The sequence below is a fragment of the Anarhichas minor genome, unplaced genomic scaffold (assembly GCF_050575085.1).
Source record: "Anarhichas minor isolate MPS153535 unplaced genomic scaffold, ASM5057508v1 ptg000023l, whole genome shotgun sequence".
In the NCBI taxonomy this organism is placed as follows: Eukaryota; Metazoa; Chordata; class Actinopteri; order Perciformes; family Anarhichadidae; genus Anarhichas; species Anarhichas minor.
The window spans coordinates 1,909,160-1,928,794 of record NW_027466469.1 but is presented as its reverse complement, the minus strand read 5'-3'; the positions used below and the strand labels follow the sequence as shown (position 1 = coordinate 1,928,794).

At 43.5% G+C, this 19,635-nt stretch overlaps 1 protein-coding gene across 1 annotated transcript; it reads right to left on the bottom strand.

Moving 5' to 3' along the window:
* Window positions 1-989: 989 nt before the first annotated feature.
* On the bottom strand, window positions 990-19,161 carry slc2a1b (solute carrier family 2 member 1b). The gene is made up of 10 exons (XM_076096954.1): window positions 18,766-19,161; window positions 9,944-10,039; window positions 6,297-6,457; window positions 5,588-5,828; window positions 5,315-5,477; window positions 4,890-5,077; window positions 4,592-4,696; window positions 4,284-4,385; window positions 3,990-4,193; window positions 990-3,695 (listed from the first exon to the last, which is right to left on the bottom strand). Exons 1-10 carry the CDS (start codon window positions 18,778-18,780, stop codon window positions 3,495-3,497), a joined length of 1,476 nt encoding a protein of 491 aa, XP_075953069.1. The 5' UTR covers window positions 18,781-19,161; the 3' UTR covers window positions 990-3,494.
* Window positions 19,162-19,635: the final 474 nt, after the last annotated feature.

The following is a 19,635-nucleotide window of genomic DNA, read 5'->3' as shown; positions in this document are numbered from 1 at the left end:
GCTTATTGGTCGGCGGTTAAACCCCCATGTGGGGTCCAAATGCTTTTTGCTGACGCCCAGAAACGTCCCGAACACACGCACAAAAAATAAGGAAAGAGGAAATGACATCGCCACATGCTTCAAGTAGGTCAAAAGTGATGATTGGGAGGGATTGTTTTTGTATCAGTCTATACATTGTTTTTGAAGCCAGAGAATCACATCTGGTCACTCAAGATAGTGAAAGAAAAAGATTAATCACAATTAATTTGTCTTGTTGGCGAATGCTTGTGGCACTGAGAAATCCAAACAGTAACATGTCCACTCACCCTCAGGTCACCAACTTACTTGTTATGTTCAGTTTCAGTCACAACAAGGTTATTGTTGAGGGAGATGACACTTTTGTATATTGAAGTTTAATTTGCAAATCTAGAGTTATTTACTTTTTTGCATTGTTAAGAGGGAGTCGTTTGGCTTCTGTGTTATTGTCGACGTTGCATCCTTCATTTGGTAAAAGGGTTTTGCCAGCCAGTGTATGCAATATTTTCTTCCTGTGTGTTATTTAGCAAGGTCGATGCGTTTTTGTGACGGTTTTACGGTATTTTGTGTTCAGCTGTGTCTTTTTTAAGTAATATTCACTTTTGCTTGTGTTGTTTTTATTATCCAAAACATGTGTCCTCACGTCTGTCTGGTCAGCCCACTTACTGGCTTTGTCAAGCTTTCATCCACATCTCTCGTCTTCTTCAGCTAATGAGGGTAATGACAACTTAACACAGTATTCAACCACAACTGACCAAGCCTGAGCCAATTCTATTAGCTCAATGAAGACTGTGAGATGCAATGAACTTCCAAATCTAAAATCTCGTGCAGTTTAGTTGAAGCTGCTATAATCAACATTTCCACATCTTTAATATTTTGAATTACTTTGTGCTGATAAGTGTCTAAAATGAGTCAGTTATTGCGTTGCAGTTAATTCCAACAAAAGCGACAAATTGACCCCCAAACACTTAACATCTGTATGCATGATTTCTTTTATTCAGCATGAAACCACTTACACAAGACTGTATAACCATTCAGGACATCATCCATCTCAATTCATATTTCCAATATCCAAAAAGCATACACACAGATCTTTTATTATTACAAACATTAGAATATGCTCTGTGCACTAAAATGAAAAGACTTCTGAATCTGTCTCATTAACACAACTAAGATGATTATGCTATTATTAGGCCACAGCATGTCTTCAGGTATAAAATCAAAAGGGAACAGTAGTAAGTGTGGAAGCCAAAAGCATAGAGATGTACATCTCTACAGGACTGATCATTCGTTTATCTATCAAAAAACGCTTCCTAAAGTTAAATATGTGATAAATTTGGAGCGGGTGAGGCTGTACATAGTGTGTTTCATATTTACATCATGTTTAGACCACCAACCAGGAGATTTCAAAGGCTACATTTAAAACCAAATCCTCGAGCAGAATTGTGAATATATGTACATAAAATGATAAGATAATAAGATTTGATATTTGCCGTGTTGGGAAGGACATCATTTGGTGCCATTTCACGATTTTTTTGCTGGTGAAGATGTGACAAAGGCACAGGAAGTGGATGTTACAGTGCTTTCCAGGGAGGGTGAGGTGGCCCAGCAGATGACAAAATATGGAAATGCCTATATACAATAATTAACAACCAATTATGGAATGATGATAAGGATTTTGGACTAGTGTATTGAATTTGGAGCAAAGTCGTCATTAGACTGAATTTGAGACTGTAATAGATATGAACAAATGACACCACTTCACACATTTCCATTTCAAAAACATCAAGGAGTCAAGTCTCTCTTCAGTAACACAAGATTCCACACTGCGAGTAAAAAAAAAAAGAAGGAAAACGACGAAGAAACATCTCTGTGAAAAATAAAGTGCTGCTAAAAAGATAACTTTCCTCAAACAACGCATTTAAAGAAAAGAAAGGCTCAACTAGTGATACAGCAGTCATTGACTCCTGAATACTACTACCCGAAGAGAGAGCTGACAATACTGCAGAATTCAAGGCACAAAACAAGACTTGCAGCAAAGCAAGATGTGTCCACCTCCTTTGACACATGAAGGAACGACGGGGGTTTGACCCAACACGAGGTGACAAGCACTTCCAGGATAAGGAAAACCTTCCAAAATGCAGACATTCACTTTTGGTCCCCATTATTTATTTATTTTTCTTTCTTAGATTTCTTTTCTGAAGATGCTTCGTAGTTGTCACAGAGGAACAGTGTGCAGCACTGCAGCTCCCGTTTGAGGGGAAAGATCCAGCTCTCGAGCCAATTCACCGGACTTCGGAAGCTCTACAGGTTAATCTCGGCTCACAAATAGTTAAAGTGAAGATCAGGCCGACCTGACCTTAAACTGCTCCTCGGTGATAAGGCTGTAAAAGGCTGTTACGGCTGAAGGCAGAGAAGGCTCCATTGTTTCAGAAGGGAACTTAATCCCACAAACGTTGTGGTTCTGTAAGGCGGATTTATTTTTGGTTTTGTGGCTGCTGATTGTGAACGCGTACTTATCTGTTGTGATGGTAAAATGGATGGATGATTTATTTCTTCTGCCAAGTTTAGCGCTGTGGTACGGATCTGTGCAGATGCTGTTCCTCTTGCACCGATCCATGTCGATATCAATTTCATCAATTGTACTGCTAAAGAGGGAGTACAAATACAGCAACGGTGGATACATTTGATATATTACTGTCTCCGTGGACATAAATCTAAGAAAAGTCTTTTGTCTAACAATTTTTAAAAAAGAGTAAAATATTGTCCAGCAAGTGTAAATAAGTAATAACATTGTATAATGTGTGGCGCGCTAATTTCATTAAGGAGATTAAAATCCTCACAGCAGTGCACTGATATATCGCGGTCCCTTAAAAAAAGTACAAATAAGTTATTCCACATCAGTGGCGCATTGGGACCTTTTTTTAAGGGCAGTGCCCCATCTGGTGGGGAGCGACGTCGCGGAGCTGTGCAGCATCTACAGTCTACAGTGATACGGCATTACAGTATTTATGATAAGAACAGTGAACGGATCTCTACAGCAGCGGGGCTCTTAAACCAGATGGTAACAAACAGACTTCATGGTAACAGGCTACAAAGAACAGAGCATAAGCACATATCAGTTATGTATAAAGTGAAAACAAAAAGATTAAAAAAGGTAGTTTGATTGATGAAACTTCTTTTCCTTCTTTAAAATATCTTTAAAATATTAAAAAACCTTCCCTATCTATCCTCCGCTCCCCTCTCCACACCAGGCGACATAGTGCCCATTTTGTTTGTGTTTCTTCGTGCGACACGAGAGGGACAGCGGAGGACGTCATGTAGGAGAATCACACGGGGCTGTTCGTTTTGGTAAAAATGCCCGAAATGTGGTGACAGTGTGAAAATGATTCTACCAGTGGATGCGTCTACTTCTAGTTCGTAGACCCTTCTCGTAACCTCCTCGGCCTGAGGAAGAGTCTGACGGAAGTCAAAGTCACTCAGAGCTGAGAATCGGCCCCCAGGCTGTTGAGCTCCTCCGGCGAGTGCTTTTCGGCTCCGCCGCCAGCCGACTGGCGGAAGCCGGCCGAGATCTCGTCGAACGTCCGGCCCTTGGTCTCCGGCACTTTGAAGAAGGTGAAGACGAAGAAGACGAGCAGCAGCACGGTGAAGATGATGAACACGTAGGGGCCGCAAATCTCCTGTGAAGAGAGATAAGGGGGAGAGGAGCGGAGTCCAAACAAGGTTCAGTCCTCAATAAACTGGGAAGTTTGCAGCAAAATGTGAGGAAGGAGCAAATATATATATTTCTTTCATTTAAATGAGTGACGAATGATTATTAATTGTTTAAATTGATTCTTTCAAGGCCATTCCTCTGAAAATCGATTGATAACTTCACCTAAACTTGGGAATTTTGTCTCATTTCTGTATACTGAATTAAATAGTTACCTCACAAACACAAATACCATCCCCAAATGTTTTCTTTTTCTCCTCACCTCCACATACTGGAAGGTCATTCCCACTATGAAGTTGGCAGTCCAGTTGGAGAAACCAGCCACAGCAAAGGCTGAGGGCCGGGGTCCCTGCGAGAACAGCTCTGCCACGATGAACCAGGGGATGGGGCCCGGGCCGATCTCAAAGAACGCGACGAAGGAGAAGATGGCCACGATGCTCAAATAGGACATCCATTTGAGCTGATCCTACAAGAGCAGAGGACGAGAGGGAGGTCAGATGCTGCCATTTTTGTGGGTAGGAATCTTGACCGCCACATTGTCTTAAGGGAAACCTACCAACAGAGCCAAGGCAATGGTCATCAAGACGGCAGAGCCGGCCATTCCCATCAGCCCCACCAGGTGCAGAGACCTGCGTCCTGCACGCTCCACAATAAACAGCTACACGGAGAAAGAAACCAGAAGAGTCAGAGCAAGGTTAGTGCAGTACGACAATGTGATGAACCTTATTTCAGCTGGTTGCAATCTACAACCTCACCACTAGAGGAAATCCTACACACCGTCTCTTTAATGCTTTTAACACCTTTATTTATCTGTGCTGTAACGAGGATTTCCCTTCGAAATCGGAGAAGTTGAACCGTACTCACCGACACCACAGTGAAAGCTGTGTTAACTACACCGGCTCCAATGGTGGCATAGACGGGCTGCTCGACTCCGGCTTTCTCAAAGATACGAGTGGAGTAGTAGAATATCTAGCAAGTAAGACAAACACAAAGAAATTAAACATGAGAGAGTCTCCTTTATTTACAACAGCTGACATGTTCTGGATATCTTTAGGTGTGAATGTGTGCCGAGCACGTCAGGGGAAAGTGGTGTTTCTGTGTGTTTCCCACTGACAGTCCTCAGAGTGAACAGCGGGACGGTGTCTGATGCGCGGACACTCACAGCGTTGATGCCAGACAGCTGCTGGGAGAGTTGCAGGACGACGGCAATCAGGAGGGGCTGGCGGTAGAGCGGCGAGCGGAAAAGCTCCAGGATGGTCACGTTCTTCTCCCTCATCATCTGCCGGCTCTCCTCCTTCATCTCCTGCATGTCGGAGCTCACGTCTGTGGTGCCTCTGAGCTTCTTCAACACTGAAAACGTGAAAGAGGGAAAGCAGGTCGTTAACTCTACCCCCAGTTCAGCGACATTTTCCTTCTTTTGTTTGTTGTTTTGTTTCCTTTTGATTACATCTTTGTACATTTTAGAAGACCATCGGAATCTGGGACGATGCTTGAAATTTGAGAGAAACCTCTGTGTAAAAACACAGCACTATTAAGACTATAAAAAATAGTAGGATACAGCAGTTATGTGTGTGTATGTGAACTCACCAGACTTGGCCTTGTTCTCTTCGTTCCTGTTGATGAGCAGGAATCGGGGGCTCTTGGGGCAGAGAGGCAGCAGGATGCACTGTATCACAGCGGGGATGAAGGTGAAGCCCAAGAGGAGCGGCCACAAGTTGTCGTTGCCCATGAGTGCCTCCATTCCAAACACCTGACATCAACAGAGACACGAGTAACGCACATGAACCACACGCACAGGCTGCTAGCAATGCGCAGTAGGATGCTCGAAGGTTGTTTTAAAGCGTTATAACGTTGACCGACCTGTGCAATGAGGATGCCGACGACGATGCCCAGCTGGTGGAAGGTGCCCAGGGCTCCACGTAGGGCTGTTGGGGAGACCTCACCCACATACATGGGCACGAAGCCTGTGGAGAGGCCGGAGTAGAGGCCCACCACAAAGCGACCAGCGATCAGCATTTCCCAGGAGCGCGCCATCTTCGAAAAGCCCATCAGAGTGGCTGCGATGAAGGCCAAGACGTTGGCCATGAGCATAGAGTTCCTCCTGTAGGCAACAGAGAACAAGACACATTCAATACATTAAGTTCAGACAAATTACATTCGGTTCATGTGCTTCTGTACCTTCCAGCACAATGTCATTAAAGATGAATTAGTAAACCGTGTGCACTTTCATTATCAATCGACCCTGGTCCTACTCCGACACGTTTTTAACATTTCTTCCACATAAAATGAAGTAATTATGTCTTTAAGACCATAAAAGCTGAGAAAATCTATGCCACACAAGAGTGTGTGGGTTTAAAAACATCAATATATATTTAATGACCTTTTTAGTGCCTGAAGTGCCCCAAGGCCTCAGAAAACATTGACCTAAAAAGTTTCAGTCTAACAATCACAGCTTTATTGTTATTCATCATATTTACTGCATTTGTATCCAGCAAAGTCTGTTTCTTCTAGAAAAGCCCGAGGATGTCACGCTGTCACAACAGCAGCAGGGGCTTTGTTTTCACCTCACCTTCCAAAGCGGTTGACAAAGAGCCCGACGGAGAAGGAGCCAAAGATGCCGCCGACAGAGAAGATGGCGACGGCGACGGACCAGATGGCCGTGAGGGTGCCTTTGGAGATGGGCTCCTGGTATCGCTCATACCACGTCTCATTGATGTACTTCTCAATAACCTGCCACGAGAACAAATATCACAAGACCAATGTTAAGAAAATAAATAAAAGAAACGTTTGAATATGTTCTGGCTTTCTCTTGGAGTGGACTAAATAGGTTCATGTTTTATTCTATTGCATTATTACAAAGTGATGGTTGAGCTGCTGCTGTGTGACCAGCTGATGGCAGCACTGTATTACCAGTTCAACAGCCGTGGTTGAGTGTCAAGTTCCCCCCCCCCCCCTCTCCCTTTTCCATCCTCATCATCACCCGTGACTATGTTGACAAACACAGCCGGGCGAGCCAGCGGAGCCCGTGTCTCCTTATGTGTGGGACACTTCTCATATGATCCAGAAAGGTCAGCACCCTGTCTGCACCCTGTCATCGCGCCCGCCCCCCTCCCCCCCACTACCTCTCTTGTAACCTCTAGCCTTGTCATGTGCCTCTGTGAAACGGGTAATAAAAGCTTTTGAAGATATTTGAAGATAGCAGCGCTATCGTTTCTTAAGAGCTTTGCTATGGTGGAGGGATATATATAGGAGGCCACTCGGATGCTCTTGACACAAGGATTGGGTCATGTCCACTATCAACTTTCACTCACAAGACCTTGCTCAGTGATATCAGAAGTACGTCATGGAGCACCGCACCGTACCCATAACATCCACCCTTTAAAAACGGCCGTATTCAGAGGAGCTCATGCTAATCGCTGAGTTTTAAATCTGCAAGCCTATTACATTTACTCTAGATCTGTACTTGAAGTACAGTTTTAAAGGTACTTGTACAACAACAACTCAACCAGAATCCATGAACATATAATGCCTAGAAGAGGCGTGTTTTATGGTTGAATCAAAGTAGATTTGTGGCTTTTCGACACTGATCGACAGAAAATCATCCTTGCATATATCAAGTGAAAAAGACCTCTACAAATATGGGCGTAACTGTGTGCCGCGGAAACATTGACTGTTATCATACCGTGTGCATTTGCTTATCTACGGTATTAAAAGAAAATGACATAAGGGTGTGTGTGTGTGTGTGTGTGTGTGTGTGTGTGTGTGTGTGTTAACGATACAGACAGGTCTGGCTGCGCTGTCACGCACCTACAGTATATGTTAATTGGTAATAATCATAGGACATTATTTTTCATTAGTGGTACTTTCACTGAGTTTAGTGGCTGGTTTTGAAGAGTTATTATTTTGTTCTCTTTCCGCGTGTTTCTCTGAATAGACGGTGCAGCTCAGATCAGCAGCTGGCTCTAACCACACAATGAAGCAGGCTGTGAGCATCATGTTGTTGAGCTCAAGGTGAGCTCTGTATTCAGCGCGCACAAGCTGAAAATAAACAGATGCATACAACTGAAATTGTCTGTCTTTGAACAAGAAAGAGTTTTTTTTTTTTTAAACGTCCTTGAATTTGTAGTAGGTCCTAAAAATAGTCTATCCCACAGGAAGCCATAATTTAGTAGCAGTACTTTAGATATGTCCTGCTTCCTGCTTTCTGTGTGTTTATCGAACAGCGATAAACACACAGAAAGAAAACATTCACAAATAAACTTCTTTCAGGAAAGGAAAGGTGTAGAAGCTCTAACCGTAAAGAAGTTTAAATTAAACCAATACACACACAACACAGATGACCCTTTCGATAAAAGTTCCAAACAAGGATATTGTTTGCTTTGTGGCACACGCATGCAGCAGCAGCAGCAGGAGGAGGAGGAGGAGGAGGAGGAGGACTGGGAGCTGCAGTGCGGCCCTTGAAAGAGCGTATCTAATCAGGGGCGCTCGGACACAGAGCTCGACCTGCGTCACAGGCAGCATCACGGCAGCATTTATCCCACACCGGAGCACAGAGCGGTAATCTCAAGTGCTGTTGCTATAGAAAAGTTGCATTTGTGAAATTATAGCCTCTTAAATGGTCATTAACTAATGGAGGATTAAGAGCATGTGTTGAGCAACAGTTTTTCAGCGGGTGAAGTTGCTCAGACCTCTCAGTGTGTGTGTGTGTGTGTGTGTGAGAGAGAGAGACAGAGGCTGGGTGTTGGGAAAAGGGGATAAAGAGCCAAGAGGGCAGCTTTACACTAGCCCAGTGTGTAACAGACCACATATCCCCCCCCCCCCTCAGTCTGCAGCCCCTCCTGGGCTGAGCTGCATGAAGCCGAACACGAGCTGTTTTCATGTTTCATGGTGGAGTAAATCTGTGCGACACCAAGAAACTGCAAAATACCGGATTAAATATTATGAAATATCAGTAAATCTCGATTACTTAACAGCTAGTGAGGTCAGGAGCCGCAACGATTAGTCAAATATTCAGATTATTTAGGTAATTTCTTTAAGAGAAACAAAGAGCTTCTCAAATGTGAGGATTTGCTGCTTTGCAGTATATTTAACTGGTTGGTCTAGAACATTATTGAAATGATTTTTAGTGGCCTACTTAGCAGACTGAACTTTTTTTATATCCATAACCAGATTTAAAAAGAACACAAAGGCTTTCTCTTGTTAAGTTTCATTACTTCTGTGTTTGCACAATCCATGACTATTGCACAATGTCTTTGCACAAATGTCTCAAGACCTAAAATCCCCTCTTTGCCATCTGCTGCCCACTTCTTCTGCTCTTTATGACTCAAGAAGAAACGAATAAGAGGTCTGATCTTTAACCGAGACTCCTTTCCGTCTATAATGTGTCAATAAGTGAACGTGTCCCGTCTCTCTTTTCACAGACGACTGATGAAAGCTTCTGTGATTTACAAAGCGTCCTTCGCGTCAAAGCCCGGGCCAGCTTTGACGGTTTGGTGACAGAGGACGGGCAGTTGGAAAAACCAGGCTGTCCTCACAGTGAGAGCAGCCACAAGCAGCTGTGACGGTCCGTCTCCGGCACACAGAGGACTCTGCACATGTGAAGGGTAAACAAAAAACAAAAAAAAGGGCGAGCTGAGGTCCGACCTGTGACCAGTGGACAGACAGCTGCGTCGCCACAGGGTGTGTTCGGACCAACGCAAACTAACCAGGTGGAGGTTGTTTGCACGCGATGCGATATCGACATTCCCCAGGAAATGAGTGTCTTTGGCGTACCTGTCTGCTAATAAAACCTACTGTAGACTTAGTGATTCACCGACCGTCTACAATCTTTCACATGATCTCCTCTGAGTTTCCTTGTGTAGCTTTTCCCAGCCTGTTGCTGGTCAGCAGAGGTCCATTTTTGGGCATGGACACACTCTTTTACACAGGAATCACTCAGAGTCTGTTTAAGAAAGATGTCCTTGGACCACATCGGCCCCAATGTGGCTATTATTATCTCACCCCTTAACCCAAAACCCGTTTCCATTTTTTTGTCCTGTTTTTCAGCTCAACAAGCGAGTGAACATCCAGCACTGGGACTGGTTTGGAAGGGGAAATGAATTAGTATGAATGATATAGTATACATATAGTGCAAACCCAGAAATATTGGCGAGCTGAAACACACCGTAAAATCTTTTTAGAGATAAACTAAACTAAACATTCAGACGTTTAACTCACCTTTTGAGGGGCATTGATGACTCCGGTGTTGTAGCCGAACTGCAGGGAGCCGATAACAGCTGATCCGACACTCAGCATCAACGTGAACGTTACTTGCTGCAAGACAACAGAGAGAAGAGGAAGTATTGTCAGCGAAGAGACCAGTTTGACCAGTTTACCCAATGCAAAACGGAGCTTCAGTGCAGATAGCATGACGAACAGTTAAATCATCTTTCCGGATAATACCTTTTATCTAACTAGAAACTCTCACTTACATAAGTTGATGCCAGTTCTTCTGGGACAAGGTGTTTTTACTTGCGGTTGTGCTTCGGCCGCCCTGGAATCGACTGAATGAAATGTTCAGGTCGGTCAGCCGCTAACTTTATCCTCACCACGTATTCATAACAAGCACAATGAACGCACACATCGACATATCCTGAAATATCTTGAAGATGTTTGGTATCAGGCCCCTTTAAGCACCATGGTGGAGCTGGACTCGCCATAAAAGATGCTTTATGACACCTACAGCGATCTGACAAACAGGTGAAGAAATCTATGTTGACATCCAACATCTGTTCCCTGTTTACTGAGTTGTCCACTTATTTTTCTAAAAAAAGAAAGAACTGTGGTGAGGATCCGTGTTTTTCCAGGTATGACTGAAGGAAGCTGCTTCTTGGAACGTGTCCAGGTTCGACCCAGGTCTGCATGTTATCGTCAGTGTTCTTGTGATTACAGAGTTCACTTGCTGCTTGATCTCAGACGAGCCCAGCGGATTAGTAGAGATTTTCCTCATACCAAAAAGTTAATAAACCAGAGAGGAGTATGTCGCTGTCTATTTGCTTCTCTCAGACTTCAGATCAAATTGAGAGCGGCATGAACAGCAGTTGACTCTTTCCATCTTTCATACCTCACCATCAGTCACCATGTGTGGATGATAAACGTTTAGACTTGTGATTCACACCAAGCCTCTTTCCACAGTGATTCACACCAGATAGGGTCCTTGTGTTATGGCAACAGAAGACCTGCCTTTCAGTTCCTTTATCACATGCAGACAATACGAGCAAAATGAAACGTCTTCCTCTGAAAACACTGTCGGGACACAAATCAAACCTGCACACGTTACCAGAGCGAGAACGGACCCAAGCCAAGGACACCTGCAGTCCTCTGACCCGCCGAGACGTTAAACAAAAGACCTGCAACAGCCAGTGTTGACGTGTCTTTGAGCAAGGCACTTATCAATCTATCTCTGCGTGTTGTAGGTGCACGAAACTTAAATGTTCCTGTTTTTGTAAACACTACTATTGTTTGGCCACTGGGGGCAGCAGAAACAAGCATGGCCGCCAGCTGATGATAAAGTGGAGGAGGTTAGCAACAACTCAGGTGCACTTAAGGTGGGCTGTCCTATAAGGTGGACTAGCTAATGTTTTCATTCGTAGTATTTCTTAATATTGCTGATATCATGGTTAAACGGTTAATTATCAACACCTGTGCTGCCATCTATGCTCTGTTTGTATCAGGAAAACATCATCTTGTATATTTTATTCGTTACAGTCAGTAAGTAAGTGAGGAACATCTGATGAAAATACATGTTTTCAAAGTCACCGTTAGTATTATGTTCTGTTATTGGTACTCAGTATCGGCAAGTACCCAAATGTAAGTACTTGTACTTGGTCTGAAAGAAGGTGGTATTGGTGCATCCCTAGATTTGGCGAGTTTAACTTTAAGCCAATCTCGGGACCCATCGGCTATAAGCGACGGATAAGCCTCCGGGGGGTGGGGGGGGAAGCTATATTTCTGTGGTTCTGGAGCAGCCAGCGGATATCCGGTCCAACACTTCCAATTTTATAATTTCACATTCAACGAATTAAAAACAACATAAGCGTTGATTTGGAGTCGTGTTTCTGGACCGGTAGGAAATATAAAGTTCAATATTTACTCTCTTTTTAGCTCTATTTTTGGTCTCCACTAACTCCTGAAGGGAAACATTTGTCTCTTTAGGTGCAAAATGCTCCACTATGTTCACTAGCTGGTCGCTAACTTCCTCTCCTCTTCCTCTGGAAAAGGTAGAGTGGATTGGATTCCTTCCTTAAGACTGTGAGGAGAGCTTGAGGCTAAATTGCTGGTTGAATCTTCATTTCAGCTCCCACAGAAAAAGATCAACACGAGAACCGACCCCCGCCATGTTTAATAAAAAAGAATAATCCTTAGAAATGATTGTGCATGCTACTCTGCAATACCACCAAAGTGCATGATCCAGACACTTTGTTTTGTGGGAACCAGAATTCCTGCATAATAAAGAGGAAGGACAAACTTCTGTGTGTTTTTGGAGGCCGTCACTCCTCGAGCCGTTCAGTGGTCCTGGCTGAAGACACTTAAAGACCCGCCTACATTTCTGCACCAATAGGGACTCTTGTTATGAGGTCATCAAGTCCACGACAGGACCGCTTAGTATGTAAACACAAACCCACACACCCTTCTCAGCACAGAGGGCTGGCCTCTTAAAGGAGACCAAGCGTCTCATGTTGTTCTGCAAAGCCACTGCTGGTTTGAAGCGAGCAAGAAACGGCACACAGTTTCAGTAAACAACTACCAGCTGCTTTTATTTAACTATAAACAGAGTAATCCTTTCTTTCCCCAACTGGTAAAAAAAAAATAACAGCTGCAAATATTTGCAAAAACTACATTGATGTCAAAAGTGGGGTGTGTTGCAGTGAAATCCTCTGTGACATCTTTACCTTTAACCTAGATACTAGCAGACCTCCCTGAGCATGACTTCAGTCCAAACACACTTATTACTGCATAGAGTCCAATGAGTGTCAGTACAAGTCTACTAATCACAGTGTTTTGGGACTTTCTTCAGCCGAACCTCCCCTGCTCCCCTGTTACCTGTCAACAAAGAAGGTGTCTCCAGAAAGCAGAAGCGGCAGCGTTATTCAAAACTTCCTCACCGGACAAACAATGAAGTCACACCCAAAGAAAATATCTCATGATCATAACATGGAAGCTGATGCCGGTGACGGCCCTTTCCTTGTTCCTCAGCTCTCTGCCTTTAGTTACCTCTCAGGCGTTCGGCCCACTCGGCTGCAGCTTTTTGTTTTCTTGACATTTTCTAAATAGAGTTTTTGTCTTTGTTTACTCGCACATGACGGCTAAGCTAACCATAAGGGTATTAAACTGCACAGCACGCTAATCTGCAACAAACTTAAAGCTGATTAGAGGAGCAGGAATTCACTCAGAAGGATCGTATTATTATGATGCAAAAAAGGAAAAATAACTATTACTAACCAAACATTTCTCAACATGAGGGATCAGTATAAATAACATCTAATTATCTATTAAGCATGTTCATTGTTTAAACAACATAACTACTTATCGGTGAAAGCTAGATTTGAAGGAGTAGTTAATGCCTTGTAGTTAACAAAGATTTACGGATATCTTCAGTCATGACTCACAAGGATTTGGGTTCATTAAAAATGTCAGTAACTGAGTGATTGAGTGAAAGTGAATGATCGCTTGTGGAATCTAGCCTGCACAGGTCTCAGCGACTTTTGTTCACTTTTTCAGTTTTTAACCTTCAAATTGAAGATTTGAAAAACGACATGAACTGTCAAAAGGCTGTTGACGGTTCAATTCTCACCACAGTTTCAAACTTCAGTATCAGCACCTGGTATGTTGAGTGTAATACGGGTAATTACATCTAAACGCTCCCTGGAGCATCCACGCAAACGTGCCCTCTTTGTATGTAAAAAGTAAAACACGGTGTGTGTGTGTGTGTGTGTGTGTGTGTGTGTGTGTGTGTGTAGGCAGCGAGGACGTTTCTGTCTGGTCATTGTTGCTTTCTATAATTGACACTGTTGATAGCATCTTCGGTTGCTTGGCACCACAGACTCTCTGCTCTTATTGGGTAAACACTGACAGCGAGTTATCTCCTGCTAAGTAAACACTCGGTTATTAAATGTGACTTTTAATTAAATACATCTACCAATGCTTGAACACACAGAGAGCCAAAACAGGAAACGGTAACTTAAGCTCTGACAAGCTGACGGGAGGGTGACGTGAATGCTTTAAAACACGATACACACTGAAGCGGTTAACCTACATAGAAATGTCCACGACCTGATAATCACTGAACAGCTACTATCACAGAGCTTACAGCATTAGTAGTTCTCTCAAATGTGGGTGGTGCTGGAAGAATTATTGAGATCCCTAACTTAAGTAATATACAACAATACTGTTAAAATACTTCAAAATATTACTTAATAAAGTTTTAAGGATAAATACTTAACTCAAAACTTGTTTTTTTCAATAATGTAAAAACTGAATCTGAAAACTTACTAGCAAATATCGCTGAGAGATGAATAAAATGTAAAAGAGTAGAAGTATAAAGTCACATAAAATAGAAAAACTTAGTGAAGTACAAGTACTTCAAAGCTGTACTTCAATACAGTACTTGACCCCTGACAGCGGACACTGCCTCAGGTTAGCTACAGAAAGTGTCTGCATTGCTACATTTCACTTCCAGTGCACAACATTCCGGTTGTGCCTCTTCATTCTCAGACATGTTGTCCAGGTAGTAAAGTCAATGTGACGGCCAACAAAGGGAAAATATAAAATATTTAGGTGAACACTCTGAAGGCAACTCCTAACGTCAACACTAAAGCACAAAGCCAGCGGAAGACTGGAAACAAATTCTGCTTAACTTTACGTCATTGTTTCGTTTTTACTGCAACACTACTTAGTCTGTGACTCATCATGTCCGGCTTCCTCTGAATCGGGTCATTGTTTAATTATAAAAAAAAAAGAGAAGAGAAGAGAAGCAGGCTGTAATTCGACTCAGACCACTTCCTGGTTTCCAGAGTGCACCTGGTTGTTGGGGACGGCCTACGTTGCTGCCACCACGTCCCTCTAAACGTCACCTCTAGGTCTCAGCTTACAGCTGTGGGGAATCCAATATGTCCCCACCTCCTCTCAGCTCGGTTCAGCTTTAAAGCTTACAGCCTCCGCATGCTGGGGACAGCTCCCAAATATCTTGGTGTTTGTTTTAATGTAGAGCGACGTCTTGTTCTTACATTAGACTGTTAAGACACTGCTGTCATTAAAGTTAAAGCCCACATACTAGGACTGATTTAAGCCTAATTATGTCTAGGCCTAATGCATGCTTTATTTAGTGCTAAACACTTATTATAAACACTTATTCAGTAACCGTGGGCAGAATAACCTGATGAATAATGTAGTAATGTAGAAGGGATCGGCATATTTGCCTTTGAAAACTTCCATAGACAAATATATGCAAAACGACACACAGTTGAATGTGCACCATGTAATTGTCCGAGTTTCCTGGTACTCCCGGTTATTATTATCCTTTATTCAAACACTGTAGAAGACAAACTCATCTTCTGCATGAGACAAGTAGCCTTAGATAGATCATCATTTTGTTTTTAAAAGTGTGTATTTATGTGTACGCGCTGTGCATACCACAGTGAACACAAATAGAAAGTGAGATAAAGCATTATTGGTCAGAGCCAGTGAAGCTTCAGCCCGTCACAGTGGGATCGGATAAAAGTCTTTTTACAGTTAGACTCGATGTTTGGGGCCAATACAAACAATAGCACGAGTATATCATAGGATCATTTCACAGAAGTAAATACAATAATACTAATTTGAGGTGTGTAATCTTTTCATAATTATTAGATTAAGGAGTAAAACTGCTGAAACGCTAGTTTTACAGGTCAACAAAGTAAATTTCCCACGTAGTAAATCCTACAAACCGTCACACTATTTTCAGATACTGTAACTATTCCGCTCAGGTCAGATTAAAAAAAGTCGGACCGTTCAAACTGACTCTGCAGCGCAAGAGTTCAGAGGTCAAACACATCAGTTAAAGCCCGGTGGTTCAAAAGGGTTCTGATTGATGACGGCGAGCTAATTTCAACTGAATCGTGAGAAAGTCAAAAGGGGCCCAGAGGGGACACAGCGTGGCCCCGCTTGAACCGCTTCATCCGACCATCTCGTCCCTGTGAACAGAGGGATCAGTGCCGTGTGCACAGTCCTCCAGCTTCTCAGAAAGGCGAATGAAACAAGCACTCTCGCTTGCTTGTTCGTCTCAATTAAAACCCTCCCAGATCTCTTGATCCCAACTTTTGCAGCGAAGCCTCATTAAGCCCCATTAGAACATGGCTGACCGTTACACCGTGAGACACACTGAAGGGGCCGGTCATGCAGATGAAAGTAAACCTACTGGACTGTCTGAAGGGAGGCAGGAGTTGGCAGATGGCTGAGAGGCAGCGGATGGAGAAGAGTTAAGCCCGTGCAGTTACGTCTGGACAATGGAGGCGGCTTGTTGGCTCCGGACTCCCAATCAAAATACCTGTGCCATCAAGTCTACCAGGAATAAAATGCTGAGTGGCCTTTTCTATCCAAAACAGAGCAGGTCAACGGTCTGCTTGACCCCAATTACTATTTTTCATTCTTTGTTGGGGGACAACAACAGCACTGAGGTGAGCTTCTCAGACCCAAACAAAGCTTCCTGTTGATGAGAGTGAAGCTCTCGTACGGCCAACAATGTGAAGTCATTAACACGCCGTGTTTGTGATGGAAATAACCGCATTGTAATTTAAATACAGCTGCACTGAAAGAAATTAAGAGGAACAATTAAACGTGGACTGAGCATAATACGTGAGACACCTGACTGAATCAATGGTGGCCTGGGCGGGTTTTACACTCTGGGTCTGTGAAACTGTAGTTCTACCACTTCTGTGCGTCACTTGGTGAAGTTTCCACCGACTGGACTCCATCTGCACATAAATAGGCCCAACACTAAGCACAAGCCTGGTATGAAAATCCTCACCACGAGATGTTCAATAACCCCCCGCGCTTAACTTCTGTTTTGCTACGGCCACGAAAGAAGAAAAACAAACAGCTCAACACTGCTGGAGGCAACGCAACACAAAGAAGGGAGTGAAGCCAACAGCCTGGGAAGGGAAGGGACGGGGCTTTAACACCCCAGCAATAGGCGGAGCGCTTCCCTCTGTCGAGTCGCACTCCCTCTGGAAATCTGCTGTGTCGGTGTCACAGTGGAAATTGGGAACACGGAGAACTGTTCCCATCATGTCCACAACAAACCCGCGTCCAGCTGACGACCCCCCCTCCCCCTCCCCCAAGAGCACAGTCTAGTGGTGACAGCTAAGGAAACATTCTCTGACCTCCGTGTCGCACCGGGCTGCCTGGTGCTGCTCCACTGGGTTTAACTGGTTGTATAGCCACGACCAAATAGAAGGGGGAAGTCGGTGGCGTACGTGCTTCATTATGCAGCGTGTCTATGTGTGTGTGTGTGTGTGTGTGTGTGCGTGTAACAGTAACCACGAGCCACACCAGGATGCCGACAGTATTAACAAGCACCAGATAAGTTCTGTTTACTTTCTTTAAAGCTGTAACCGAGATGAGGTTTGAAAGAGGTTGTTTGGATCAGATTACTGGAGAAACATTACAAATGTTCCGACACACTCTTCTCGGTCAGCATCGAGTTTAGAGGCAAATGGATTAGATGCGATGAAAAGTCGTCCATCACAAGTTCTCAGAGGCTAAGAGGATGCTTTCCACTGTCTGGTTTTGTCCCAAACCAAAAGCAGGGGATTCAAATAATCAATTGATTAGAGACAGAAAACTATTTCAAAAACAGAACAATTATTTAAGCAATTTATTTGTGGGTTGTTAGCATTTTTAATCCAGTACAATTTAGCAGTACTTGCACATTGAGTATTTCCATTTGCAGCTACTTTACTTCTAACTATAACACTACATTGTCCTTCTTCCTGACAACTATAGTTGCTTTGAAGATCAAGATTTTACATTAAAAAAACAATAAGTTTATAAAATACAATGTATTGCTACTGATTAATCTGCCAACAGAATATCGGGTAATTAAAATGACCTCCAACAACTTCAACAATAATAGCATAATAGAGCTGAGACGATAAGTCAATTAATCGATTAGTTGATGAAAGATAAAAGCAAAGCAGAAATGCCAAACATTAGAGGATTCCAGCTTCAATAATTACAAATACTAACGCAACAATGACAGGGACTATCCTGCTGCATAAAGAGTACTTTAAGTGGATTTCGCTAATACTTCTGGACTTTATAATGAAGTACTGCTACTTGTACTTCTTCCTCTTGGGCCGAAACAAACACTGCTGTATAAGGCTTTTATAAAACACTCTTGTGTATAAATAGCTTCGATCAGACTTTAGTCAGGTAGCTTTAATACAGGAAGAAAAACGCATTGAATACAGTCTGCAGTGACATAAAGCTGCATCACACACACACACACACACACACACGCAGCGCCGCACGCAGGGCTCGAGACATGACAAAGCACTATATACCCCCCACTCACCATGACGCAGAGGAAATAGTTAGTAAGAAAGCTCAAATTGAGCGGCAAAACTGTTGATTTTTAGACATATAATACAGGAAAATAATAAATAATGTAGCGACTTAAGGTTACTATTAAGTGTAGACACGTACTGGACTATTAAAGTGTATCATAAGTGATATAGAAGTGACAAAAGAGTACTTTTAACTACTGCTAACAGTACGGAGGGGTAATAACGCCGCAATAGACAACGTGGGCACTCGCGGCATCATGGCTCTCCATCATGGCACATGTGGAAGTGTATCATGGGTAAGAACAACGAATACTGTGGAGTGACTGAACCGGTCCTCAGTGACAGCGTGCGGCTGAAACAATAAACACATGCAACCCAACAGGCTCGACAGGATTTAAACACCTGTTGTTGTGAAAAGAAGGGAGGAACAAAAAGAGTCACACAGAGAATAACTACCTTGCCGGAGTCCATGGCTGCGATGTGAGCGACACACTCTTCTTCTTCTTCTTCTTTGCCTTCTTATTTTGTGATTGTTGAGGGTGATGGTAGAACTTCCTCGGAGGTCTCCCGGTGAGTGTCGCTCAGAAGTCGGTCATCATAGAGGAATTTCTGCTCCGTTGAAATGACTTTGAACTTCAGTCGAGTGTTCTTTCTTTTAAGAGAGAGAAATGCTTCGAGTCCTTCGTCTATAAAAGCCCGGCAGCTTGAGGTTGTGTGTGTTTTTCTCTCTCCCGCGTCGTTTTAGCTCACAGCTTCAGGGATGTGTAAAGTCTCTTCCAGGATGTTCGGGTTTGGGCTGCCGGAGAAGTACCGGGGCCAGGCGGCCGTGGTCCATACAATATATAGCTGACGCAATTCTTTGAACGGGGTGTGTCCGTACTGGAAGCCCATCCTCCAACACAACCAATGGAGGAGCACAAAGGCTTTTAAATCAGAACACTCACACACAGAGAGGGGTGGGGGAGGAGGAAGAGAGAGGGGTGGGGGAGGAGGAAGAGAGAGGGGTGGGGGAGGAGGAAGAGAGAGGGGTGGGGGAGGAGGAAGAGAGAGGGGTGGGGGAGGAGGAAGAGAGAGGGGTGGGGGAGGAGGAAGAGAGAGGGATGGGGGAGGAGGCCGGGTTATCACGCCTGCTAGCTGTGGTGGAAGTATTCAGATCCTTTACTTAAATAAGAGCATCAATGTAAAAACACCCCTTTGAAGTAAAAGTCCTACATTCAAGCCCTAACCTTAGTATTATTAAAGTAGTATCAGCTAAATATACTAGTATCAAAAGCAACAAGTACTGAGCTGCTATGCAGCAGAACGGCGCCTGCTAGTTGTATACAT